General features: G+C 46.7%; 2 protein-coding genes across 7 annotated transcripts; one reads left to right on the forward strand and one right to left on the reverse strand.

Moving 5' to 3' along the window:
• Positions 1-285: 285 nt before the first annotated feature.
• On the reverse strand, positions 286-2,591 carry LOC139549021 (apolipoprotein A-I). Its single transcript, XM_071359064.1, has 4 exons — positions 2,494-2,591; positions 1,633-1,684; positions 1,357-1,501; positions 286-1,241 (listed from the first exon to the last, which is right to left on the reverse strand). Exons 2-4 carry the CDS (start codon positions 1,673-1,675, stop codon positions 641-643), a joined length of 789 nt encoding a protein of 262 aa, XP_071215165.1. The 5' UTR covers positions 1,676-1,684; positions 2,494-2,591; the 3' UTR covers positions 286-640.
• Positions 2,592-10,497: 7,906 nt separating this feature from the next.
• On the forward strand, positions 10,498-26,813 carry LOC139549746 (centrosomal protein of 164 kDa-like). 6 transcript variants are annotated; one of them, XM_071360462.1, is made up of 29 exons: positions 10,498-10,690; positions 11,300-11,389; positions 11,663-11,774; positions 12,296-12,527; positions 13,769-13,912; positions 14,055-14,171; positions 14,299-14,376; positions 14,575-14,679; positions 16,028-17,680; positions 18,703-18,759; positions 18,899-18,976; positions 19,215-19,288; positions 19,633-20,061; positions 20,241-20,372; positions 20,678-20,873; positions 21,067-21,150; positions 21,337-21,459; positions 21,635-21,778; positions 21,850-21,933; positions 22,079-22,147; positions 22,230-22,447; positions 22,774-22,962; positions 23,078-23,276; positions 23,462-23,569; positions 24,681-24,795; positions 25,040-25,333; positions 25,499-25,571; positions 25,698-25,820; positions 25,908-26,813. In XM_071360462.1, exons 2-29 carry the CDS (start codon positions 11,305-11,307, stop codon positions 26,002-26,004), a joined length of 5,412 nt encoding a protein of 1,803 aa, XP_071216563.1. In that variant the 5' UTR covers positions 10,498-10,690; positions 11,300-11,304; the 3' UTR covers positions 26,005-26,813. The 6 variants fall into 6 exon arrangements, with proteins under 6 accessions (XP_071216563.1, XP_071216565.1, XP_071216564.1 ...); XM_071360464.1 differs by having other exon boundaries at positions 23,078-23,270; XM_071360463.1 differs by having other exon boundaries at positions 18,706-18,759.
• Positions 26,814-27,035: the final 222 nt, after the last annotated feature.

Here is a 27,035-nt window from a genome sequence, read left to right on the forward strand (position 1 = left end):
CACTGTTACGGTGACATGATATCCGTGGAAGAGACGTGTGTTTGTTTCATTGTCATAAGTCTATATTGCTTATGAAGTTACATTTTGATCATGCTGAGAGAGGAGACTTTAAAGAAGAACGACATTATTTTGTGGTTTGAAATCCTGTCATCGAACACATATTGGTAGAACACATAAACCCAACATGGCTATTTTGTCACAGAGCGCCATGTTAGTTGTGAGAGCCACATGTAAAAGCTTGTTCTAAACAATCCAATACATAGAAGTCAAACTCAGAGAATGAAATAGTATGAAACAGTATGGTGTTTATTGAGCTGTTTCGAAGCACACAGCTATCTTGAACAAGCAGCAACACAAGAATATTCACACTTGATGTTCATAGTACAGTCGAGTTTGTGCAGGCCTAGGATTGTGCACACAGGCCCTGAACACAGTTCAAAACTGAATGTATGCAATAGTGTGTTAGTGTCTGCGCTTGCAGGTGCTTGAGCGCAAGTGGTGGTGGTTAGAGAGAGTAAGAGTCCTGCCATGTCGCTGCAGAGGAAGTGCATCAGTTTGGCATTCGCTTGGTACGTATGGTGCGTGGGTCAGTGTGAGTGAGAAGGGAGGGAGAGAGGGAGGGGTCCAGTTGAGGGCGCGTTTATGCCTTCATGGCCTGGCTGATGGTCTCGTAGAAAGCCATGAGCTTTTCCTTGGCCTGCTCGGCGGCGGGGCCCACCTGGCCCTTGAAGTCGTTGGTCAGGGGCATCACCTTCTCGCGCACCTCTCCAACAGCCTTGAACATCTGCTCCTTGTACTCCTCGGCGTAGGGGGCGGCCAGGGTCCTCAGCTCTTCCAGACGCTCGGTCAGCTTGGCACGGAGGGTCTCCACGATGGGCATGAGCTTGGCCTTGGTCTCTTCCACGTTGGTGGACACCTTGACGCGCATCTCCTCCACAACAGGCTCCATCTTAACCCTGAAGGCCTCCAGCTCGGTGCGTCGCTGCTCGACGATGTCCTTGATCAGGGGCTCCAGCTTCTTGCGGTACTCATCTATGTGCTTGTCCAGGACTTCCTTGAGCTCGGCGCGCTTGGGCTCCAGCTGGGAGCGCAGCTCCTCCACGTCCTTCATGACCTCAGCGCGCACGGCGGCGGTGGCATCAGTCAACTGAACGCCGATGGCCTCGCTGTAGGGGGCCAGGGACTGGGAGGCGGTCTGGGCATACTGCTGGAGGTTGTCAAGGCTCTGGGACAGCTGCACCCTGAGAGGAACACCAAGAAGAGGAGGGAGAGAGAGAGAGAGAGAGATTGTTTTAGATATCTGTGGAGTTTGGGCACCATTGAAGATAGAGAAGATGAAATGCAACATGTTCTTACTTGTAATCTTTGTACTCTGTGTCATCCAGAAGGTCGATGGACCTCTGTGCGGTCTCCTTCACCTGAGCCATGTACTCCATCATGGCTACCTTCACATGCTCCAGCTGAGAGGGAGCATCAGCCTGCATGGTAACAGCCTGGGTAGCTGGGAGAGGAGAGAGAGGGGAGAGGGTCAGACATTGGTTGGGCAACAGTGGTGAATGGCCCGGCACTGTAATGGAATTTGGTAAGATTTAATTTTGAATTTTTCAATATACCAGAGCATGGGATACTAACCTGCGGCCAGCAGGATGGTGAGTGCAAGAGCCAGGAATTTCATGATGGTGGTCTGAGGGGGGAAAAGAGAACAGGTGATGAACAATGAGCAAGACAAGAATTCAAATAGTCACAATTGAAACTGTAAACCATGGGAAGTCAACATTGAATGGTTAAAAATAGATTTAGAGTTGAACAATACTTGAACAGTGTAACAAATCACTAATTGCAAAACACTCTAAATCAAACTTTAAATGTCACCAAAAGCAAACTAGACAATGATTCACTTGGAGAAGCACAAGGAGCAAACCCCCAAAGACACGCAACTCCAGGCTGCCCTCAATCAGTTTACGCTTTGCCATATGTCAGCCTATTGAAAGGACCTCTAATCTGGTCAGATTACACAGAGCTGGATAGAGTTATACTGTTCCTTCAACGAGATTAACCCTCAACTCCTACCACCTAATCCCCAATCCCTGCACTAAAACAGACACATCGCTGGAATACTGTGGCCCTAGACAGAGGTTACACTTAAGCAGTTGTTCAGAGTAATAAAGATGCACTGAAAGTTATTGGCATAGGAAGAAAATTAGCTTATCTTTTTTTCTAGGACATTTAATACAATTATTTCTCCATTGTTCCCTCGCATCTCTTTAGTAAAGTATCGCAAACTGTCTGGAAGACGTATTGCTAAAGTGATAACTGCTGCCCAATGTATTTGTAACAGTTCATATCAAAGTGGTAATAAGCGTTCAAAATAAGAGGCAAACAAAGTTCGCAGGAAAGTTCTAGTCTGCCTTTCTCTCTGCTAGTTCCTCAGTCGTCCTCTGCGTATCCTTGGCCTCTAGCCCCAGCCCTTAGCTCTCCCAGTCGTTCTCTTACCTGGTGGGTGATTGGTCGTTATGAGACTGGGGAACAGGAGGGCCAGCTTTGTTTTTTTATAGGGCTGGAGCAGCAGGAGGGGGGAGAGGTGTGAGAGGTTGTGTGCCTCCGTGGAGGTGGACCTCACCCCCACACCGTCTCACAGGGAGGAGCCGGGTACAATGGTCACCTGCAGAGTGCATTCAGGGGGAGTCAGCAAAGTGAAACGCTGTGGACACACACTAGTGTATGCGCACACACACACTCGCATGCACACACACTTGTCTGTGTGTGTATTATCATGGATAATCAAATGTTCTCGATCCTATTTTGTGTCTTTCTAAATGGCTATCTATTCTAATTGTGATATGATTTCATTTTCAGGTGAATAATTACAATCTCCACTCTGACTGTGCTCCCAATGCCACAATCAACTCAATCACCTTGCGATGGTAAAACTTTCACACACAATACAACCACCATGTGCTCCATGGTTGCCCGGGACATTTGGCCTCCAGGACAATGGCCATTCTTGCCTGGCCTTGCTGGACTATCTGAGCTGCTATCTCCTGTGGCATTACCATGAGACATGAAAGGGCCGGAACCAGGGAGATGGGCCAGACAGCAGGGGAGAGAGAGGTGACAGAAGCACCCTGAGGATGCATTAGCATCTTGATGCTACCAAAGACCTTTCACCAAGGAGGAACATCTGCTAGCCTGACGTTATCTTGTTCATTTATTCACAACATTGTTCACTAAGAAGAGAATGGATTATACATGGTTGGAGGGATTAGGGTTACCAAATGAGGGACACATGAGATTTGTCCCCGATCCAGCAATGAGATTAAGCAAAAAGAAACATGCTCGTATATAACAAGATTCTAAAGAGGTCAAAAGTGACAGTTAAATACTGGGTTATCACTATTGGTTGGCTCCATTGTTTGATTTGTGGAGACCTACAGCATGTCAGAGTGTATATGTATCTCTTTCTTAATTTTTTATGTACAAGTTATATACATCTGGTAGAACTTTGGGAACACAGTCAAAGAGAAGACAGTAAGTTGAATGAAATCAACCTAATAACATTCTGCTATCAATTCTGACTCCTTCTCTTGTGTGTTGACTGTTGCTTTGGAGCCTGTGTGGGGGTTGGACAGCGTTTGCTGGCTTGATTGAGATCACTGATAAGACACAAAGAGAGGACATCAGGTCCAGGGCCATAAACCCCAGTGTCATAGAGCATGTTGTAATTTCCAATGGGACACAGTGTTTCTATATTTGTATTTATTTATTTTATTTAACTAGGCAAGTCAGTTAAGACCGAATTCTTATTTACAATGACGGCCTAACCCGGCCAAACCCAAACCCAGACGACGCTGGGCCAATTGTGCGCCGCCCTATGGGGCTCCCAATCACGGCCGTTTGTGATACAGCACTGAGCATTAGACCGGTGCGCCACTCGGGAGCCCCGAGTTGTGTGAGTGAGTGAGTGAGTGAGTGAGTGAGTGAGTGAGTGAGTGAGTGAGTGAGTGAGTGAGTGAGTGAGTGAGTGAGTGAGTGAGTGAGTGAGTGAGTGAGAGAGTGAGAGAGAGAGAGAGAGAGAGAGAGAGAGAGAGAGAGAGAGAGAGAGAGAGAGAGAGAGAGAGAGAGAGAGAGAGAGAGAGAGAGAGAGAGAGAGAGAGAGAAAGAGGGAGAGGGAGAGGGAGAGAGTGTGTGTGTGTGTTTGTATGTGTGTGCTGCATGCTCCATGGTGATTAATAGGTTAAAGGGTCAGTGTTGAGCTGTAACTTGTTCCGTCATCGACGGACTTTGTCAATGTGGCTCCATGTCAATCGGCGGAATTGGAATTTCCTTGGGATAGAGGATTGAGTGTCTGTCATCATAGTGTTTGTGTGTCATTAGAAATCCATTGACATATTGTAAGCGAACTTGTATATAGTTTGACTATATATGGCCTCATTATTGTTTTTATTGTGTAACTATTTCCTTTCTATTTAGCAAACATTTGTCTCACTTTTTTAAGTCTACATTGTTGGAAATGGGCTCGTAAGTAAGCAATTCACTGTAAAGTCTACACCTGTCGTATTCTGTGCATGTGACCAATACATTTGACTTGATTTGAACTTCTAGTTTTCCTCACTGGATTAGTGAGCTCCGTAGAACTTGTTCATTTATTAATGGGACATCCCTGCAGACCCATGGGCTTGAGTTCTAGCTGAAATTTGAGCATTCTGTTGTATGAAAACTGTTAATGTAGAACATGAATTCTAAATACATTTGACTGGCATTGTACAGCGCATTCAGAAAGTATTCAGACCCCTTGACTTTATCCACATTTTGTTACCTTACAGCCTTGTTCTAAAATTGATGAAATTGTGTTTTTCCCTCATCAATCTACACACACTACCCCATAATGACAAAGCAAAAACAGGTTTGTAGACATTTTTGCAAATTATATTTTTTTTAAACCCAGACCGATCACATTTACATATGTATTCAAACCCTTTACTCAGTACTTTTTTGAAGCACCCTTGGCAGCGATTACAGCCTCAAGTCTTCTTGGGTATGACGCTACAAGCTTGGCACATCTGTATTTGGGCAGTTTCTCCCATTCTTCTCAGCAGATCCTCTCAAGCTGTGTCAGGTAGGATGGGGAGTGTCGCTGCACAGCCCTTTTCAGGTCTCTCCCGAGATGTTTGAACGGGTTCAAGTCCGGGCTCTGGCTGGGTCACTCAAGGACATTCAGAGACTTGTCCCAAAGCCACTTCTGCGTTGTCTTGGCTTCGTGCTTAGAGTCATTGTCCTGTTGGAAGGTTTTTATCAAGGATCTCTCTGTGCTTTGCTCCGTTAATCTTTCCCTCGATCCTGACTAGTCTCCCAGTCCCTGCTGCTGAAAAACATCCCCACAGCATAGTAAAATTGTTCAAATCAAATCAAATGTTATTTGTGACATGTGCCGAATACAATAGGTGTAGCCCTTACAGTGAAATGCTTACTTGTAAGCCAATGTAAATAGTCCGGTGGCCATTTGATTACTTGAGTTGTTCAGCAGTCTTATGGGTTGGGGGTAGAAGCTGTTAAGGAGCCTTTAGGTCCTAAACTTGGCGCTCCGGTACCGCTTGCCATTCAGTAGCAGAGAGAACAGTCTATGACTTGGGTGACTGTAGTCTTTGACAATTTTTGGGGCCTTCCTCTGACACCGCCTAGTATGGATATAGTATAGGTCCTGAATGTCACGAAGTTTGGCCCCAGTGATGTACTGTGTCGTACGCACTGCCCTCTGTAGCGTCTTACAGTCAGATGCCGAGCAGTAGCCTTACCAGGCGGTAATGCAACCGGCCAGGATGCTCTCGATGGTGCACCTGTAGAACTTTGAGGATCTGAGGACCAAATCTATTCAGTCTCCTGAGGGGAAAAAGGTGTTGTCGTGCCCTCTTCACAACTGTCTTGGTGTGTTGGACCCGCTACACTTCAGTACCGTCGATGTTAATGGAGGCCTGTTTGGCCCTCCTTTTCCTGTAGTCCACGCTCAGCTCCTTTGTCTTGTTCACATTGAGAGAGAGGTTGTTGTCCTGGCACCAATCTGCCAGGTCTCTGACCTCCTCCCTATAGGCTGTCTCAGCGTTGTCGGCGATCAGGCCTATCACTGTTGAGTCGTCAGCAAACTTAATGATGGTGTTGGAATCGTGCTTGCCCACGCAGTTGTAGGTGAACAGGGAGTACGGGAGGGGACTAAGCACGCATCCCTGAGGGGCCCCAGTGTTGAGGATCAACGTGGCAGATGTGTTGTTGCCTACCCTTACCACCTGAGGGCGGCCCTTCAGGAAGTCCAGGATCCAGTTGCAGAGGGAGGTGTTGAGTCCCAGCATCCTTAGCTTAGTGATGAGCTTTGGGGGCACTATGGTGTTGAAGTAGTCAATGAACAGCATTCTCATATACTTTTGTCCAGGTGGGAAAGGGGAGTGTGGATTGCGATTGAGATTGTGTCATCTGTGGATCTGTTGGGGCAGTATGGAGTGGGTCTAGGGTTTCTGGCATGATGATGTTGATGTGAGCTATGACCAGCTTTTCAAAGCACTTCATGGCTACCGACGTGAGTGCTACGGGGCGGTAATCATTTAGGCAGGTTACCTTCACTTCCTTGGGCACAGGGACTATGGTAGTCTGTTTGAAACATGTAGGTATTACAGACTTGGCCAGGGAGAGGTTGAAAATGTCAGTGAGGTCTTGCTCACATCGGCTACGGAGAGCGTGATCACACAGTTGTCCGGAACAGCTGGTGCTCTCATGCATGCTTCAGTGTTGCTTGCAGGGGCTGTCAAACGCATTTAAAAAAAAAAATGAGTTAATCGCAGGATTTGCTGTGATTAATCAAGATTAATCGCAAATTCAGAAATTGCTCAAATTGAGCTATAATTGTTTTTTTAATTATACAAAAAGCGTTACAAGAATATTGATGTCTTGATTTTGTCCAGAAGTAACGGTTATCAAAGTTACGTAAATTGATAAAGCACACTTTCTTTAACATCAATGTCAACTTGTTTTGACATCACATTGTTGTGATTGTTTTAGCTGTATAGATGTACTTTGAATGTTTTCAGTGTATTTTGAATGCTTTCAGACAATGCGATTAAGTCACAATAAAAAAGAATGTGTGCAAAAATTACAAAAAGTTATCTTGAGTTATCTGACTAACTCTGACAGCCCTAATTTCAACACATTGTCATTGTTGAGTTGCATGGATTTACACTGCCTTGGACAATCATTACTCTCAGTACCTACTGTGCCATACAAAATCAGTGAGATTACTTTCTTCTGCATGTAACAGTATATTTGAATGTGTTTCCTTCCCAACTTCTGTATTGTTAATTATTGTTATTTTAATTTATCTAGGCAAGTCAGTTAATTAAGAACAAATTCTTATTTACAATGACAGCCTACCGGGGAACAGTGGTTTAACTGCCTTGTTCAGGGGTAGAACGACATATTTTTACAATGTCAGCTCGGGGATTCGCTCTAACCACTATGTTACCTGCCAACCCCTGCCTAGGCATCTATTCTTTCTCAGCATATTCAAATGCCCTATTTCCTGTTCTCTTTTCTTCTTTTTTATGCATATTTTCACACTCATTCCCCCGTGTCTTCTTCTACCCCCAACTCTCCCTCGTCCAATCTATTCTTCCTGGATCCCTCCCCCCTGTTGGTGCACTGAAACCCAATTGAGCTTTATGAGCGGCTGAAGACAGAGTGACTGATGGGGCCTGTCTCCTGTCCTGTCACCTGACCCAGCCTGCATGACTCCACCCAGGAAACTTGCCATTTGTTACCTGATATGAGATTAAATAAAAGAGGAAATAACAATATTAGTATCAAAACCTTCCCACGGGGCAAAAACTGGTTGAATTAACGTTGTTTCCACGTCATTTCAACAAAAAATTATCAAAGGGATGACGTTGAATCAATGTGGGAAACTGATTGGATTTGCAAAAAAAGTAATCACTGTAAGGGAATTTTTTTTTTTTTTTTTTACCCAATGTTTAACCTAAATCCAATGTCATGGTGACAGTTTTTGTTGATTTCACATTGAATTCACATTAGTTGACAACTTAACCAAATTTATATAATAAATGTATTAAACTAGTCTAAAGAAGGCCAGTTCTATTGCTTCTTTAATCATCACAACAGTTTTCAGCTGTGCTAACATAATTGCAAAAGGGTTTTCTAATGATCAATTAGCCTTTTACAATGATAAACTTGGATTAGATAACACAACGTGTCATTGGATGATTGCTGATAATGGGCCTCTGTACGTCTATGTAGATATTCCATTAAAAATCTGCAGTTTCCAGCTACAATAGCCATTTACAACATTAACAATGTCTACACTGTATTGGGCTCGTAAGTAAGCATTTCACGGAAAAGTCTACACCTGTTGTATTCGGGAACAAGTGACCCATACATTTTATTTTAATTTACACCGATTTTTTAAAGTAATCTGTGACTTTTTCAATTCCTTGAAGTCTGAGTACTCGAGATAAAAGAACTCAAATGTATAAGCAAGAGATGTTGTGTGTTTAGCTGTGTAGATGTTGTTATTTAAGTTCCAAGGCCTATGTTTGTGTACTAGTGCCTATCACTGCCGGGAATTAAGGGGTCATTCACCTAGAACCTCGGCCAAACCACCTACACATTATGTAAAAGAAAAGAAAGATAAAGCAGTGCCCAAAAAGGTGCTATCTAGAACCTTGAAGGGTTCTTCAGCTGTCTCCATAGGAGAACCCTATAAAGACCCCTTTTTAGTTGCAGGTAGAACCTCTTTTGTACAGAGGGTTCTACATGGAACCCAAAAGGGTTCTGCCTGGAAATAAAAATGGTTCTACCTGGAACCAAAAATGGTTCTCCTATGGGGACAGCTGAAGAACCCTTTTGGGAACCCTTTTTTCTAAGAATGTAGATGCCATCTATCCATTTTGGAAAGAATTCTGCAAACTTTGCCACAGATCTTACACAACTGTGACAATGACCATCAGTCAATTACCTTCAGATTTGGCGGCCACTAGATCAAGGATTTGCTGAAAATACTAGTGGCGGGATAGCGGAGGGTTAACATGAACAGAAACATATATGATTTTTTTTTTACAGCCATTTAAACAAATAAACATCTACACACAAACTGAACCAGCCATGCCAACTGGGTGTGAGGCTTTCATTCCATCAGAGTGATCTAGACTATTTCTAGATTTCAAGATCTTTATCTATTTCTCACAGCAGAGGACTGCAAAGCCAAGTATTGAATTACTGTGTAGATTGGACTACTGTGTAGAAATCTCATGTTTAAGTTCATGGAGGTCATGTTCAAAGACAGCGACAATAAGCATAATATTTCACGAAATTTGATTTGCTGTCTTGCACAAGCCCTATAAACAATTAGTTCCTTGATTTGTCTTCTGCAGTTTTAGGAGGATCCCACAGTAGAAACGGCTGGTGAGAGAAACTGGGCGATGATGCAGTGATGATGAGACACAGGAGTATCTTTCAGATTTTTATTAGGAGCAAAGCCAATGAACAAAGTCACTGCTCAGTGGCGAAAGCAGAGGATTTCTCTGACTGATTTGCTGCCACCCTATGGTAGATGTGTGTGTGGATTTACGGGCCAAACAAACTGCTTACACTGTAGCAATACCCTGCTTAAAAAAGCAGCATGGACCAGCATTAATTTCAATCTGGTCCATGCTGGTCAAGTTGGTTATGATGCTGGTCAAGTTGGTCGGACCAGCATGGTCTAGCTGGTCAAGCTGGTCTTGGTTGGTCAAGCATATGCTGGTCTATGCTGTTTTTTTTACAGCAGGTATTGTGACAATGTTTTTGAAATCAGATAGATACTTTTAAACTATATTATTGTTAGGTTTGAGCCTACTGAAAAGGAAGCCTCAATTAATGGATTCAGAAAAGACAAACCAATCTATAGTGTTGCAATGCAGGATATAATTACAGTAAAAAAGCCATAATTTTGGTGAATAATTAATGGTGGCTAAAACCGAACTGAGTACATATATACCTTTTGGTTGCTGTCAATAACATCACTTTGCCCACAATAAAGCAGGATACATTCGTCAAGGAACCAGTTCATTGAGAAGACGTTTTATGACAACAGTTTGACACCTCCTCGTACTGGAAGGCTCCTAAAACCTGATGTGATTGGTTCAATTGCAGAAACCCGACCAATCATTTTTGACAGACTGACCGTGGTTACATGTATTTTGCTAAATTTATTCATGTAAATTGTCCGCGAAATGCATTCACGTTTCCAATGAGAATGTGGACATGAAAAGCATGAAAGCATGAAAGCACTACCATATTGAACTATGTGATTACCTGCTAAAGGGATTATACTGTACTAGCTGTGAATTACAGTACTGTAAATCATTTGTTGGGCAGTGATTAGGTCCAATGAGAGGTGTCTTCTGCATCACTTTTGTCCAATCTACCGCGATATGTCTGAGTGGTAGGTGGGTGCTACATGGTTGCTAGGGGTGTTGGAACCGGAAACGGACAAAAGCGTCTCTGGACGCTCCATCAGCGGATTCTGTTTTGATATGTTGTTGTTTAGCTAGCAGACCCAGTGAAACCATTCTACTCTTTTGTAATGAAAATGTCGATAATAATCGCGCTTGACTGATCTTTCCCTTGCTGGGATAGGAGAATAACTTGTAGTTAGGTAGGTAAATCGTAAGTTTTTTGTACAAATTGAAGTTTCTATCTAATATGCCAATGTTAGCGAATTAACTAGTTACTGTAACGTTTTCCTCTGAGACGTGGCGCCACCCCGCATTGGTCTGTCACTGGAAACCTACGGTTAACCAGCTAACGTTACTGTAGCTAGCTATGAAACCATGTTAACAACATTATGGGAGTTATTATTCTAATTTAATGGCCAACTAATGTAGTTAGCTCGTTAGCTAACTGACGTAGCTAAAGCCGCGAAGATAGTTTTAACTACAGTAGCTACGTTAGTTAACTAGTTCGTTTTTGAAAAGGTTTCCTCTTTTAACTGTGGTAAAGGATTGATCATTGTGGCTAGTTACACTTAGCTAGCTAGCCAACTAGCTACGCGGATAGAGTTTGCATGACCTAATAGCATAGATGTATATGACTGTACACAGAGGTTAAATCGTACGTTTTTTGTACAAATTGAAGTTTCTATCTAATGTGCCAGAGGTCCCATATGGGGTTTGTTTTGTAGTGATGCATGCGCTACTTAAAATACAATAGAACATAGTTACAATTTTGAAATGGCATCTACGACATTACTATTTTCCCCTCTAAGTAACCATGACAGCAGCTGCTGCTCTGCAGATTGGAGACCAGCTGATCCTGGAAGAGGACTACGATGAGAACTATATCCCCTCTCAACAAGGTAGAGCAGAAGGATACAGAAGGGGCAGTATGGCTCCCTTTCTAGTTGACAGATCAGTAGACTGTAAGCTACATTGCTGAAACAACTACACGAGCATGGTGCAAAGTGTTGTAGTGGGCATCAAACACATAGGCACATCTCAAAACCAAGCAATGCTCTGTTTTACATAGATAAGCCACATATGACACATTCACTAACTTATTTTGGTTGTGTGAGAAGTCATGTAATGTTATCTGGAGATTTTCTTCACTGCTTCTTCCCCTCCCCTGTCAGAGATCCATGAGTACGCACGAGAGATTGGCATTGATCCCAATCGGGAGCCCGAGCTCCTATGGCTGGCCAGAGAGGGCATTGTTGCCCCACTGCCTCCCGAATGGAAACCCTGGTAAGCAGGCAGTCAGGCATCTGCCACTGTGCCAGAGATGGAGTCCGAACCTGGTGGCGTTGGTCAGTAACATCCAATCAAGTGAATTTGAAACCGAACACAAATATTCTCACCTGTGTATGGATGGTCAACACATTTGTAGATGGGGGATGCTTTTTGTGCTACCCCAAAATTGACTTCCATAAATGCATGTTTTTTTAATTGCAGTAAAACAGTACTTTAAATGTAATTTTTAACAGTACTTTTTTGATAGTGATTCATTAATCACAAATGACTACTGACTGGTCACAATGTCACCCTTCTCTTGCATGGATCAGTTTTGTCTCGGTCGTGGTCTCGATACACAGTCTTTTTTACTGTGATCTGAGTTTGAAGACGCCTGACATTGACTCCATCTCTGGCCCCTAGTAGTGTGTCAACACTGGTAGACTTCCCAGTATTCCCAGACACCATATGTTCACTGGTCTCTTCTCCCTTCTCTGAGTTCTGAGGTGCTGAAGTGACTCTCCCCCCTCTCGCAGTCAAGATGTGACGGGGGACGTATACTACTTCAACTTCTCCTCGGGCCAGTCCACCTGGGACCACCCGTGTGACGAGCAATACCGCAGCCTGGTAAATCAGGAGCGAGAACGAGCCGGCACCCAGCCTCACGGGCCCCCCACCACCGCCGCTAAAAAGGAGAAGAAAAATAAAAAAGACAAGAAGGAGAAAAAGAAGAAGGCAAAAGACCAAGAGCTCCTGAAGCCACCAGGAGTGAGTGGGCGTTGTTATGTTCTGAAATACACCAAGCGCATGAAGTGACTCACAGATGTTTCAGAACACTGCAGTGCTGTTGTGTGTAGATGTATTGGTCTGGAAATAACTTCAACTCTAAATAATGTCAAAGAAGCACGGCTATTCCGCTTAGTCACTGAGGCGTAGCAGAAAATAGAAAGGAAACAAAATACAAAGATGAGGCATTTAGAGTGGCTTGGCTGAACCAATACATTCTTATTTTATATTGTCTTGGTCATCAACACAATAGTCACATACTTATGCTTGGTTGCTTCATGCCCCCCAGTTGCTAAGTGATACAGTTATACCGATATAGTAATTATCGTAGTGATTATAGAGTTATAAGTCATTGTCCTAAGTCATTCTCCATTTCCTACGTGTATCCTTTCTTAGCAGTCTGTAAACAAAGGGGAAAGGCCTGCATTGAAGGAGAGCCAGTCAGAAACACCCCTGGGAACAGTGAAAGGTTCCCTGGTAGGGGGTTCAAACTGACATGGGGGGGTTAGCACCATACAATGAGGAATGAGACAGGGCAGTGGGGTTTGGCCTAGGGCCCACTGATGAAACACAGAGTCAAGCTGATGCAGTTAGTCATGGTAGTCTCGAGAGGGGAGCAGAGGGCTTTGTCACTGAGGAGGTGGTGGAATGGAGGGAGGCAGCAGAAGAGGGCAGGGAGAGCAGTAGTGATTTCAGCGACAAGGTGGTCTGTTTAGAAGTGGAGGTAGAGGAAGGAAAGGCTATTGAACCCCAAATGCCTTCATATGGTCATTCTACACCTGGGGCAGTGATGACGGAAACATATGAGGGAAGAGAAGGCCAAGCAGAAGGGAAAGATCATCCTAGGAGTTCACTTACTTGATGCTAGGGACTGTGAGCAGGGCCTCGTCCCCTACCTGGCCCCTCTCTGTCTCTCCCCTGGCCCCATGTCCCCCTACCTACCTCTCAGCCGAGAGACGGGATGGGAGAGAGCATGGCTGATCCAGTAGGGCAGTGCAGGGATTCTGCAGGTAGGACCACAGATTACAGGCAGGAAATGGTAAGACAGCCTCAGAGCGTAAAGGAACTGTTGTAATTATAGGAGAAGGATTGGTAGAAGCAGGTGAATGATAGGAGCAGTATACCAGTTTCGATAAGATCCTTGAATATCATGATGATTACTATTAACCTGAACCCTCTCTACACAACATATTTGTTCACGTGTGTCTCTCTCTGTCTCTCAGCCATTAAGCTTGACCTTTGGGCCCCTGCAGGCCCCGTTGGGGAGCCTGGGGAGCCTTGCTCCTCTACGGGGTCTTGATGGCCCGGCCTTGAGGGGGTCCCTGAGCAGCTCTGGAGGGCTGGAGCCCCTGAAGACTCCCCTTGGGGTAAGAGTTTTCACCTTGATGAAAAATGATGATAGTTCATTACCTTATGTACTGTATTACCCTTATTCTTATGGTGTGCTGTTGAAAGTCTCTAACCTTTTATCTCTCGCTCTGTCTCTCCTCCTTCCTTCCCTCCCCTAAGGGTCCTCTCTCAAGCCTCGGGTCCAGTCTACTGGGAGGGCGACAGGAGGAGCGTGTGGCTTTCTCTCCGCCTGGGTTCGAGGATGAAGAGGATAACATCTCAGAGGATGAGCAGCCGGTATGACTTTCAACTGGCAAAGTGCATACCTATCCTTTCTGGGCACTGTGAAACAGAATATTTGGAGAATAGAAGTGTCTAATTTGTGGAGTATAAGTTAGATGTATGACTGTGATGCTGTTTGCAGAGTCGTCGTGGCTCGACCAGACTGTTACAGAACCTGCACCTGGACTTGGATGCGTTGGGAGGAGGGCTGCAGTATGAGGTACACTTCCTTTTTCACAAATCACAACAACACCATGTTTATTTTATGGCATAGCCCCTTTAGGACTTTTCACCTACTTTCAACTCTGTCAGTGTATGATACCAGTGCAGATAAGCACAGTCCCATGTCATTATTACATTAGAAAACCTCTCTGTATAATGGATTTAGGCTCTGCCGTGTGTGTTGTGTGGCTAACAGGACAGCGAGGCCAGTGGACTGGCCCCACCAGAGGAGAAGACAGAAGCAGAGCTACAGGACCTGGCCCTGTCTGGAGAGCACAGCCCTGAGTCCCCCTCTCAGCAGGTAACTCACACTACTGATGTGGCTCAATCTATTACTTCTCTCACTGTCTCTTTCTCTCTTTTCATCCCACTGTCAATCCTGTGGTGTATGTTAGTTTTAGGACTTTCTAGTAGTTTAAACCCTACAGTGCATTCGGAAAGTGTTCAGACCCCTTGACTTTTTCCACATTTTGTTACGTTACAACCTTATTTAAAAATGTATGACATTTTTTCCCCCCTCATCAATCTATACACAATACCCCATAATGACAAAGTTAAAACACTTAAAAAAAAAAAAACACAAAATACCTTATTTACATAAGTATTCAGACCCTTTGCTATGAGACTCGAAATTGAGCTCAGGTGCATCCTGTTTCCATTGATCATCCTTGAGATGTTTCTACAACTTGATTGGAGTCCACCTGTGGTAAATTCAATTGATTGGACATGATTTGGAAAGGCACCTGTCTATATAAGATTTCCATTTTTTTTTTAAATATAAATTTGCTAACATTTCTAAAAACCTGATTTTGCTTTGTCATTATGGGGTATTGTGTGTAGATTGATGAGATGATAAGAAAACGATTTAATCAATTTTAGAACAAGGCTGTAACGTAACAAAATGTGGAAAAAGTCAAGGGGTCTTAATACTTTCCGAATGCACTGTATACTTAGATATATTGAACAAACCCATGACTATGTTATTGGATCTATCTGAAGAGAGATCACAAGATGCAGACCTAGATAGAACTGCTCTTGTTTACTAGATTGCCTTTAACCAAAATCAACACTTTGAGGGATGGAAAGTGTAAGCTATCGTTGGGAAAATGTGTAGGCCTATTCATTCATTCAGACATAACATCTTTGTCATTTATCAACTCTCATAAGTGTGTGTGTGTGTGTGTGACTTTAAACATGTGTTTCGGGTTCTTGTGTGTCTATCTCTTCCTGGTTGTCTAGCTGCTGTGTCAGTGGGAGCTGTGCTATGGTCACGGCTGCCACTGTTTCTTTCTGTTAGTCCTCTTGTCCTCATACTGTCACTGTTATTGCTTTGCCATCTGAGTCTTTCATTTGATCACTCTTTACGTTGGTGTTATAGGTCTTTCTGTGTGTGTGTGTGTTTAACTGTGCACTTCCTGTGATTTTGTCACACTTCTCTGTGTTGTTTGTTGTTGACATGACTGTTCTCTTTCGATGAGCTCTACCTACGGAATGCGTGAGTGGTTTGCATGCTGCTCAGGTCCCTGTGTCTTCTCCTTGTCACATTATCCCCAACCCCTCCCCCTACTTTCTTTATTTTTGTGTTTGTGTCTATGCACGTCTTCCCTCTCTTTCTCTCTGGTGGCCACCATCCTCCCCTTCCAACCAAGGACTCCCTTCGTGGACGCCACCTCCTCTCCTCCCCACCACGCGGAGGCAGCAGGGACTGCAGTAGTGCTGCTGGGGTCTGCCCCCCTACCCCAGACCCCCAGCCTGGTAAAACTAGAGACAGTGGAGAGGAGGAAGAAGATTATGAGGAGGGGTGGGGAGAGGACAGAGAGAGTGTGGCTGAGGAGGGAGGAGGTGAAGAGGAGAACCAGAAAGAAGTAGGGCAAGCGAGTGAGAAGAAGAAAGAGGGGGAGGGCAAGGACGTTGAGGCCGAGGTCAGTGAGGAGGTAGAGTGTGAAGCAAAGTTGGATGAGGGAGAGGAGGAAAGTGATGAGGTCATAAAGAGGTGTGTAAAAAGTGAGGATGGGGAGGAAGACGAGACTGGTGACGTAGTTGAGGAAAATGTCAACAAAAATGAGGAAGGAAGTGATGAAATGATGGAGAGATATCTTGGAGAGCAAGAAGAGAGTGATGAGGTAGTAGAGCGGTGTGTTACAAATGAAGAACTAGAGGTAGGTCATGCCAAAAAGGTGGAGGACTGCAATGAGCTAGTTGAGAGCAGTGTTAAAAGTGAAGAAGAACCAAAAGCAGATGAGAGAGACACTAAAAGTGAGGAAGCAGGAGAGGAAAAAGAGTGGGAACAGGAGGAAGAGAGTGATGAGGTAGTAGAGAGATGTATGAAAGAGATGGAGGGAGGAGATGTAGAGGAAAGTGAGATAGTGGGCGAGAGATATTTCAAAAGGAAGCATGTGGAAAGGAAGGAAGAGACTGTTAGAGAGAGTATAGAGGAGGAGGATGAGGCAAAGGGAGATGAGGATAGTGATGAAGTGGTTGAGAGGTGGTTGAAAGAGGAGGCTGAGGAGGGTGAGAGGGAGGTGGTGGAGAGGTGTGTGAAAAGTGAGGAAGAGGTGGAAGATGAGGGTAAAGAGGAGGCTGAGGAGGGGGAGAGGGAGGTAGTGGAGAGGTCTGTGAAAAGTGAGGAAGTGGAAGAGGAGGTCGGCAAAGAGGAGGCTGATGAGGGAGAGAGTGAAGTGGTGGAGAGGTGTGTGAAAAGTGAGGAAGAGGTGGAAGATGAGGGTAAAGAGGAGGCTGAGGAGGGAGAGAGTGAAGTGTTGGAGAGGTCTGTGAAAAGTGAGGAAGTGGAAGAGGAGGTCGGCAAAGAGGAGGCTGATGAGGGAGAGAGTGAAGTGGTGGAGAGGTGTGTGAAAAGTGAGGAAGAGGTGGAAGATGAGGAGGCTGAGGAGGGAGAGAGTGAAGTGGTGGAGAGGTCTGTGAAAAGTGAGGAAGGGGAGGAAAGTGATAAAGTCTTCGAGAGATGCTCGCTGAGTGAAAAACAGGCTAGGGAAGGAGAGGAGAGCAGTGAGGAGGAGGAGGTGGAGGGGTGCGTCAAAAGCGAACGAAAAGAAAAGGAAGGAGACAGACTTGAAGAAGACCGTGATGAGGTGGTGGAAAACTGCATTCAGATCGTGCAAGCCTCACCGAAACCCAAAACATCCACAAGCTCAGAGGAAGTAATCGAGAGACTCGAGCAACAAACGGTCCAAGCTAAGTCACTGGGGAAGAAGAAGTTAGCAGACCTTAAACGAAGTGACAAAATGGAGGTGTTTGTGGGGAAGAAGAAGAATGTGCCCAAACAAAGCCCTCTACCAGCAGAGGTAGGGGTTTGGTGTGCTTTGACCATGTCGTGGCCCCTGCCCTGTGTGCTCCCCCTCTGCATGCACCTCCGCCCCTCTCTCAGCCAAAGGAGACACCATTCCTCTCCCTGAGGGGCTGTGTTGGCTCAAGTCCTAACCCTGGTGAATCCAGCCCCCCATGGTGTACCTCACATCACATTGGTGTCTTTGGTAATATGTGTATATGCAGTCAGCTCTGAGGACTGGATTGGAACATTCTGGTCCCCTTGTTGCCAGTTTTGCCTCCATCCCTCCTCTAGAGCTGAGCACTGCAGCCCCATCCTATCAACCAGCCCCCTAGGCGGCCCCATCCTCTCAGACAACCCCATCCTCTCAGGCAGCCCCATTCCCCCAAGGCAGCCCCATCCACTCAGACAGCCCCCAAGGCAGCCCCATCCGCTCAGACAGCCCCCAAGGCAGACCCATCCGCTCAGACAGCCCCCAAGGCAGCCCCATCCGCTCAGACAGCCCCCAAGGCAGCCCCATCCGCTCAGACAGCCCCCGAGGCAGCCCCATCCGCTCAGACAGCCCCCGAGGCAGCCCCATCCTCTCAGCCAGCCCTCGAGGCGGCCCCATCCTCTCACCAGCCCCCAAGGCAGCCCCATCCTCTTATACAGCCCCCAAGGCAGCCGGTCCTCTCAGTCCAAACTTGCAGTGCTGTAGCCTGTGTTTCTCTGTCTCTACTGCCTGCTTGACCAGCCCTGTGCTTGTGTGGTAGAGTCTCACTATTTGCCTCTTGTCTGCCCAAGCTTTGCTGATCAAACCAATGGGATGGCTGCTCTGTGCTGTTGACTAGTGTATTGTCCCTTTTCTGCTGTACTTGCTTTGTCCTGCTACGAGAGCCTTCACAATCGCTGTGTGTCGCTGAGAATGGCAGTATGCATCCATGTTTTCTATCTATCTGTGTGTGAGTGCATGTGTGTGTCTGTGTGTGTGTGTGTACGGTGTTGAGGTGATACGGTGGCACTATGCTTCATGTCAGTGACTGAGTGTGTTTACATCAGCAGTCGGAGGCCAGCGAGCACATGGAGGTGGCATCCTCCTCCACTGAGGACCTCAAGGTACTTTATTATGAATTAAGATCATGTCCCAGTAGATAGCCCTGTAGAATAGAGGCTTTATAATGTGACATTTAAACAGATATTATCAAGGGGTGTGTTGAGTAAAGGCAAACAGTGTTGTGTTCCATTTTCCCTTTAGTCTGGTTTTGGCTCCAAGTTGTCAGAGAAAGTCCTGGCCCTGAAGGATCTCTCCCCTGCTGTTAGTCCACTCCTGCAGGTACCACGCTCTCTCCATCTCTTCCTCACCTTTCTTTTTCTCCCTCGCTCGCCCCTCTTCACCTCCTTCCTCCTCAGCTACACTCTCTCTCCTCAGTCACAGTGGTTCTCTGGCTGTAGAGTCTGTAGGCACTGTTTGTACCGTTGTTTTATTTTGAGAGTGAACACTCACATCATGCCATGTAGAGTTATGTTAGCCTTTGCTATTCACCTTTTTAAAAAGTCTGTATTTTCCCCAGGACAAAGTGGGGATAGTGAAAGTCAGTGCGGAGGAGGAGAAGGAACGGAGGAAGAGGGCAGAAGCTGCAGAGAGGTTGGCAGACAAGCCTTTCTGATAAATGCCCATATTTCAGTGAAGTGTCCTCTCTGAACTCAAACACACGTTGTGATACAAGCATATTGTCAGTCATTGGTGCAGTAGTCTGTTTCTCACAAAGATCTGCAAGTCTAGAGCTGAGCCAAATCATTTATCTGACTCCTCTTACTCTTCCTCTCTCTCCCTCTCCCCTCCTTCCCTCTCCTTCCCTCTCTCTCTCTCTCTCTCCTCTCCTTCCCTCTCTCTCTCTCTCTCTCTCTCTCTCTCTCTCTCTCTCTCTCCCCCCATTCCCTCTTCTCCACTCTCTCTCTTCCCTCCTTCCCTCCTCCCAAACTCTGCAGGCGTCTCCATGGTGCAGGCAGGGAGGATCCAGTGATGGAGGACAGGCCCCCCAGCCAGCCCAGTGAATCCCAGCAGACCACAGGGTCCTCCCACTGTGAGCCGGAACCCCGGCCGCGGGCCGAGGGGGTCAGCACCAGCCTAGGGGTGCCGGGGGTCCAGCGGCCTGACACCTCCAGAGGCCGCCTAGTTAGGAGCCCCCACACCCAGTACAAAGAGGAAGCCCCCAGACAGGGGGAGGACAGCAGAAGGGCCCAGGAGGAGGAGAGGGAGAAGGAGAGGAGGGAGACTGAGAGGGAGATAGAGGAGGAGAAGGAGCGTGCGCTGCGGGAGAGGCAGGAGAAGGTGCGCCTCCTTCAGGAGGAGCTGAGGCGGGAGGAGGAGGAGGAGGAGGAACGGAGGCTGAAGGAGGAGAGCGAGGAGAGGGTCAGGTAGGCAGCAGGCCACAGAGTGGTCAACCTCCCTCTCCACTTATGTCCACTGTTATAGTAGAATTTGTGAGCTGTGACGTGTGAGTATGTGACTCAGTGTTGATGCTTAGGGCTGTGTGACAGTGCTGGTTATCTCACCCGCTGCTGTGTGTGTGTTCTGGTCCTGACCGGTCTTCCAGGAGCCTGAGGGAGAGGCTCCAGAGTAAGGGGAGGGAAGAGGAGAGCAGGCGGAGTGTGGAGTCTGAAAGCAGGCTACTGGAGCTGAGGGAGATGGCCCGGAGGGAGAGAGAGAACCAGCAACGCAACATCAGGTGACTCATCTCTCTACTATTCATCCATCTGCATAAGCACACAAACACACACACACATTCATATGACAGCAATCTCCCTGGAGTGCTCCACTGACCATTAGATCACATGCTCAGCGACCCTAGCTATATTAATATGACACTGCTTCACATAACTGTTCTGTGCTTAGGCGATACTGTTCTTTCTACACATACAGTAGGTATAGAAATACCGCTCGGTCACTGGGAAAAAAACAAGACAAAAAAAGATTCGCGCTAGAAATGATTGTGTGTGCTTGCTATGTTCGTGTGTGTGTTGTTTTCATCAGGGAGGAGGGCGAGGCGATGCTGAGAGAGCTGCGTGCCACCCTGGAGGCGGAGACAGAGGCGGAGCGAGAGAGGATAGAGGCCCAGAGGAGGCGGGACCTGGAGCGACTGAGGGAGGAGTCAGAGGAGAAGCTCCATGCGGAGAAGCGGAGACTGCTTGGGGAGCGGGAGGAGCAACTCAGCTCCCTCAAACAGGAGGTGAGAGAGGGGGAGGTAGGAGAGGAGCTGGGAGAGTGGGAGGGGGGAGATATAGGAGAGGGGCCTTCCAATACACACGTGTACTCGAAATAACTGAAATTGTTTTTGTGAGGGAAATACATGGAGTGAGTCTAGGATAGGGTGTGTGTCACACGGGTGATGGTTGAAGACAGTGTGTTGTTGTGTTCCTTAGGGGAGAAGCAGTGCCAGTGAGAGGTGGAGGGAGTTGAAGAGCCCTCGTAGCCCAGAGCAGCATCTAGCAGAGTACCAAAGAGAGGTGATAGAACACACACACACACACACACACACACACACACACACACACTACTTCCCACCTTTGATACACAAAACCATAGCACTCATCTCCCTGACTGCAGATACACATATTACCAGTATGTCAGTCTAAACCCTATAGAGCGTTGTGACATTATGAATCCCTCCCACTGACTGTGACTTGGTCCAGTTGGGAGACGTGCTCCAGGAAGTGAGGGAGGAAGTGCAGCGTGACCACGCCAGGAAGCTGGGGCAGCTCAAAGACGACCACCACAGAGAACTCAGCTCTATCAAAGAGAGTCATCTGGATCAGGTGAGACCCAGTTCAAAGGTCACAGCTTCTCGTAACCTGCCTGCTGCTACTGTCATTGTTGCTTTGGCTGTTGCCTCTGCACTGTTGTCCCTACATGTAATGCTGCAGTTACATATTGTGGAAATTAACTCCTGATCTATTTGTGTGTCTGTCTGTGTGTGCTTTTGTCCTCCAGGAGGCTGTCCAAAAGGAACAGTTGCTGTGTGTCCTGCAGGAGGAGAGGGATCGCCTGCTGGCCGCACACAGCGCCCAGCTGGAGAGACTCCGTACACAGCTAGACTCCCAGCTCTGCAAGACCCGCCAGACACACACACGCAAGGTGAGGACAGAGAGACACACACACACACGAACACACACATGTATCATCTCTAAACACCTGTCATCCCTCAGGAGGTAGAGATTCAGGAGCTGGGGGACAGGCTGGAGCTGAGGGCCAGGGAACTGAAGAGCCAGGAGACAATACTGAAGACCCAGGTAATCAGTCACTGTTGCACTGATATGTGTCTGCGTCACTATCTGGAACACTTAGGGATGGCCTCGGCTTTGGAAAGGAATGAACTGTGTATGTGTGTGGTTGGCCGCTGTTGATTAAAGGACATATCCACTTGCCACTGTTCAGGGAGCGAATTTGAAGAAGAGGAGGCAGCAGCTTGGGGATGAAGAGGATGAGATAGACAGAGGAATTGAGGTGAGGATTCATCGTCATCACCACCACCACCACCACCGCGGTCTTCATCGTGCTGTAGATGTTAAGCCTGTGATGTTTTCAGGCTCTGGCTGGAGTCATGCAGGAGAGAGATGGACTGAGAGGGGATCTGGAGCGGGTGGAAGGACAGAGGGACAGGGCGAGCCAGGAGGCGGAGAGAGGGCGGGAGGACAGGACCAAAGCGAGAGAGGAGTTGGAGAGAATGAGGGAGGAGCGGGACCGGCTGGAGAGCAAGGTGGAGCTGCTGCAGGAGCGCTGTGATCGGCTGGGCCGCAGAGTCAGGTACACAGACACACCAGTTGAGGCTGCTGCTGGGAGGAGTACGGCTCATAATAGTGGCCGGAATCGAGTGAATGCAATGGTATCAAACACATGGTTTTCAGCCATTATTATGAGCCGTCCTTCCCTCAGCAGCCTCCACTGAAACACACACACACACCTGGCCCGTTAGTTGGGGTCAACCTCCGTTCACACTTTCATTGACACCTTGCAGCTGACAGTAGCATGTCTTCCAGACTTAGTGGGAGACTTCAATTGTAGCTTGCCAGACTATTGAGCTCTTTCTCAAGCGGTACTTTCTCAGGGACAAACACATGATTCTATTGCAGTGATCTGGAGCAGAGTGAGATCAAGAGGCCTTCTACTAGACTGGACAGAACAGAGGAGGAGGAGAGGAAGAAGGAGAAGGATAGCGAGGCAGCGCCCTCTGCTGGACGGGAGAAAGTGCTGCATGTGGAACACCTGAAAGAACCTCCTCTCTCCCCCATCTCCAGAGACAGCGAGAGCAGCTTGGACGAGTATGTGTGTGTGTGTGTGTGTGAGAGAGAGCATGCATGCATGTTGCACCTTTCTATCCTGACTAACTTCTATGTGGTGTGTGTGTGTGTTTCTCTCTTCCTGTCCTTCTCCCAGCTTGCATCAGTATATCTCCTCTGAGGGCCTGTCCCTGCAGAAGGCCCGGCGCTTCCTGGAGAGGGAGAGTGGTCGTCTGAGTGAGAGACAGGCAGCGCTGCAGGCAGCGCAGGCCCTGTCCAGCTCCTCTCAGTACCCCAACACCACCACGCACGCCCAGGCCACACAGGAGATGTACAGGAACCTGCAGCAGGTACGTGTAAGTGTGACTCCCTTCCTTATCCCTTATAGACTCCTACACCCTGCCCTAGCGCCCTTGTGTTGAACATTCATGAAGTGAGAGAGTATGCTTGACCTCCGTGTGTAACTGTCCCTGGATCGTCTCTCGCTCTCTTTCCCTCCCTCTCTCTGTCGCTCTCTTTCGTTTCTGCTTGTCTTCCTCAGGAGGCCAGTGACGTGGAGGAGTTGAGGGTGACTGTGCAGAGGGGGAACTCGCTGCTACGCAGGAAAGAGGAGAGGCTGCAACAGCTAGAGAGCTCCGTAGCTGAAGAGGTGCCTTAGTACTACACCATAACACGTTTATATACCACGTATCCTGCCCCCTGTACACCACCTGTACTACATACCATGCCCATAACGTTATACATACTTCAGTAGATTGCTAATAAACAACACACTATACAATGAGGGGACAAAACATTAAGGACACCTGCTCTTTCCACGACACAGACTGGTCAGGTGAATCCAGGTGAAAGCTATGATCCCTTGTTGATGTCACCTGTTAAGTCCACTTTAATGAAGGGGAGGAGACGGGTTAAAGAAGGATTTTTAAGCCTTGAGACATGGATTGTGTATGTGTGCCATTCAGAGGGTGAATGGGCAAGACTAAAGATTTAAGTTCCTTTGAATGGGGTATGGTGGTAGGTGCCAGGCGCACCAGTTTGAGTGTGTCAAGAATCGGGCTCCCGATTGGCGCAGCGGTCTAAGGCATGGTATCTCGGTACAAGAGGCGTCACTACAGTCTCTGGTTCGAATCCAGGCTGTATCACATCTGGCCGTGATTGGGAGTCCCATTGGCACAGCGTCGTCCAGGTTTGGCCGGGGTAGGCCGTCATTGTAAATAAGAATTTGTTCTTAACTGACTTAAATAAAAAGAACTGCTGGGTTTTTCACGCTCAACAGTTTTCTTTGTGTACTAAGAATGGTCCACCACCCAAAGGACATCCAGCCAACTTGACAACTGTGAGAGTCATTGGAGTCAACATGGGCCAGCATCCCTGTGGAACGCTTTCGACACTTTGTGGAGTCCATGCCCCGACGAACTGAGGCTGTTTTCAAGTAAAAGGGGGGTGCGACTCAATATTAGGAAGGTGTTCCTAATGTTTTGTACACATACATATTTTGTATGCATTACATGCATTACACATGCATATTTTTGTATGCATTTACATGGCGTTTTGGTCATTTAGCAGACAGTCCTATCCAGAGTGACTTACAGTCAGTGTGTTCAACTTAAGGTAGCTAGCTAAGCCAATCGTTGTTGGTAAAACGTTCCTCAATAAAGCAGTTATCAGCTAAATCATTGTAAATCAAGTGTTCGTGTTAGAAAGTACAAAAGTATGGAGTTTTTTTTTTCTTTTTTCTCTTGCTTTCCCTTGCCCAGGTCTCCCATCATCACTACTATGATGACCAGGGCAGACTGGCTGCTGATAGGAAGGTGACCTTTGATGTGACTGAATCGGATATGAGCAGCGTCAGCAACGGCCATGATGGCCCAGGTGAGAGAGACACACATACGTGAATATCCATTCCTTACACACTCATAACAGGCCTGTACTCCTCTGCTGCCATGTTATTTATACTCTCTCTCCCCCTTCATCGTTTCTCCTTTTTTCCCCTTTCACCCTCCTTCCTTCCTTCCCTCTCTTTCACACCTCGTCCCTTGCTTTTCTACCTGTCTTCTTCTTTTCCGACATTCGCTCCCTTTCTCTCTTCCTCTCTCTTCCCCTCTCTCCTCTCCAGGTGGGGAGCCCACAGTGCCAGCTAAGGTGCAGCACTTAGCCGAGTCGCTCCAGCACATCTCTGGCCAGCTCAACACAGTCCTGGGGGCTCTGGGCTCTCTGACTCAACGCCAGACCCCTTACCAGCCTCTCCCACTACCTCTGCCCCTCTCCCAGCCCCGAACCCCCACCTCAATGCCTCTTTCACAGCTCTCCATGCCTCTGTCTGGGCCCTCCTGGGCCCCTCACAGCACCTCCACCCAACCACGGGATTCTGAGGACCTGCTCAACAGCCGCTGGGCCAAGCTCTTCCCTGGTACATTTCAACCAAAGAGATCCAATATCATATATGTTATATTAAATATGTGTTCTATTTAGTTCTGTGGACTGAAGAACTCTCCGTTCAGGGTTGTCTGTGTACTTTCAGGTAGGGGAAGTTGTTGGTTTAACGAGACTACACTTCTCTTTGTCCCTTCTATAGGGGCTCCTATTGAGTCCATAGCCACCAGTTCCTTGAGGACCAATGCACTTTATTCAGGGTACAGTCCTGCAAGGTAAATATGAAAATAACAAACATGAAAATGTAAAAAAAAAAACACTAGACTGTCACTCATCCCTTTCACAGTAGTCTTATCTTGTAGAAGGAAGGTACTACAGAAATGTGTGTTTGTGTGTATTAGTGAGCAGGCTCGTAGTCTGTCCTCCATGCAGCCTAAGGCAGTGGAGATGGATGGCCAGAGGCTTCAGGGTCTGATCGACGGCAACAAGAGATGGCTAGAGACACGCAGGAAAGACCCCAGTGTGTATCCTTCTGTTAACATGCTCACACACCACCACTTATAATGGAGCTTGGTTCAATCTTGTACATTTCCTTAACAGGCTTTCATCAGACCTCTGTTCACACGTTATCGGACCCCCCCAACTATGAGTGGACTGGTCCAGCTGAGCCTGGATGACAACAACCAGATTAAAGTGTACCATTACTAAAGGGGGGTGGGGAAGGGAGAAGTTACATACGGAGCAAGGATCAACACAAGCAGATAAAGCTGTATTGTTACTGAAAAAGGGCTAAGGACAGGGGTGCGTTTTTAAAAATTCACTTTTAATGCAGGGATCCCTCTAGCTCTGGTCCAGGGCGTTACTAGAGGAACCGCCCTCGACTGTGTGTGGACCAAAGGAACGCACTAACGCCCTGGACCAGAGCTAGGATTCCCCAACAACCAAATTTCCATATCAGATTACTGTAAAAAACATTTGAGACATCTGACCTCCAGTGAACTTCGTCCTCAGGTTTAGCTGTGATTGTGTGACAGAAGAGAGGACACTAGGGCTGTTTCAGTGGTCTCTGTAATTTCATTCCATTGGCATGCAAGGTTGAATAGCTTGGGAGTATGGAGACAATAGCCCCGTAGTCAACAAATCACTTTGTTTCCCAATTTCTTTGCCTCTAGCTATTTAAATGTTTCTAAAGCAGAATGCATAGCTGTTACATATTCAATAGGTGCTTCACTTTATTGGGAGAGACATCTCAAGGTTTATGAGAGCGATACCGTTGATATCTTAAATTTATAAGCGACTAAAGATCATGGTATCAGGTTGTATAAGAGATGTTGTAATTCTGCTGTATGAGAAGTTCAAGCCATACCATAATAACCACTACAAGGGCAGGACAACTTGTGAAGCATTCAGTCTGTATGAAATTCTGGTAAGAGACACTCTTTCAGTGTGTTTACTGTGCAGATAGATGTGTGGAATTTTTACAGTATTTTTATAAATATAAAGTGGTGTATATTGTCCATGTCAAGCTTTCATTATTTTTCATGCAACAGCTTTTCAATATTTCATTTGTCTGCATTAAAGTAATCACCAGGGTTGTATTCATTGGGACACCCAACGGAAAGTGTTAACTTTTGCAACGAAAATGTGAATTTCTTGGACAAGTTCAGGTAGTCTTTCCCTGATTGCCAATTATCTTCCATTTGGTGCCTAATGAACACAACCCAAGTTTGGATTTCCTT

The sequence above is a fragment of the Salvelinus alpinus genome, chromosome 22 (genome assembly GCF_045679555.1).
Source record: "Salvelinus alpinus chromosome 22, SLU_Salpinus.1, whole genome shotgun sequence".
Taxonomy (NCBI): domain Eukaryota; kingdom Metazoa; phylum Chordata; class Actinopteri; order Salmoniformes; family Salmonidae; genus Salvelinus; species Salvelinus alpinus.

What these genes read in the sequence shown, in the direction of transcription:
- LOC139549021 (XM_071359064.1), bottom strand. Translation starts at nt 1,675, where the DNA reads ATGAAATTCCTGGCTCTTGCACTCACCATCCTGCTGGCCGCAG. An exon ending in CACCATCCTGCTGGCCGCAG is followed by an intron (nt 1,502 to 1,632) that starts GTTAGTATCCCA and finishes CTCCTCTCCCAG; the next exon opens with CTACCCAGGCTGTTACCATG. An exon ending in ACAGAGTACAAAGATTACAA is followed by an intron (nt 1,242 to 1,356) that starts GTAAGAACATGT and finishes TGTTCCTCTCAG; the next exon opens with GGTGCAGCTGTCCCAGAGCC.
- LOC139549746 (XM_071360462.1), top strand. Translation starts at nt 11,305, where the DNA reads ATGACAGCAGCTGCTGCTCTGCAGATTGGAGACCAGCTGATCCTGGAA. An exon ending in GAGGAGGGCTGCAGTATGAG is followed by an intron (nt 14,377 to 14,574) that starts GTACACTTCCTT and finishes TGTGGCTAACAG; the next exon opens with GACAGCGAGGCCAGTGGACT. An exon ending in CAACGGCCATGATGGCCCAG is followed by an intron (nt 24,796 to 25,039) that starts GTGAGAGAGACA and finishes TCTCCTCTCCAG; the next exon opens with GTGGGGAGCCCACAGTGCCA.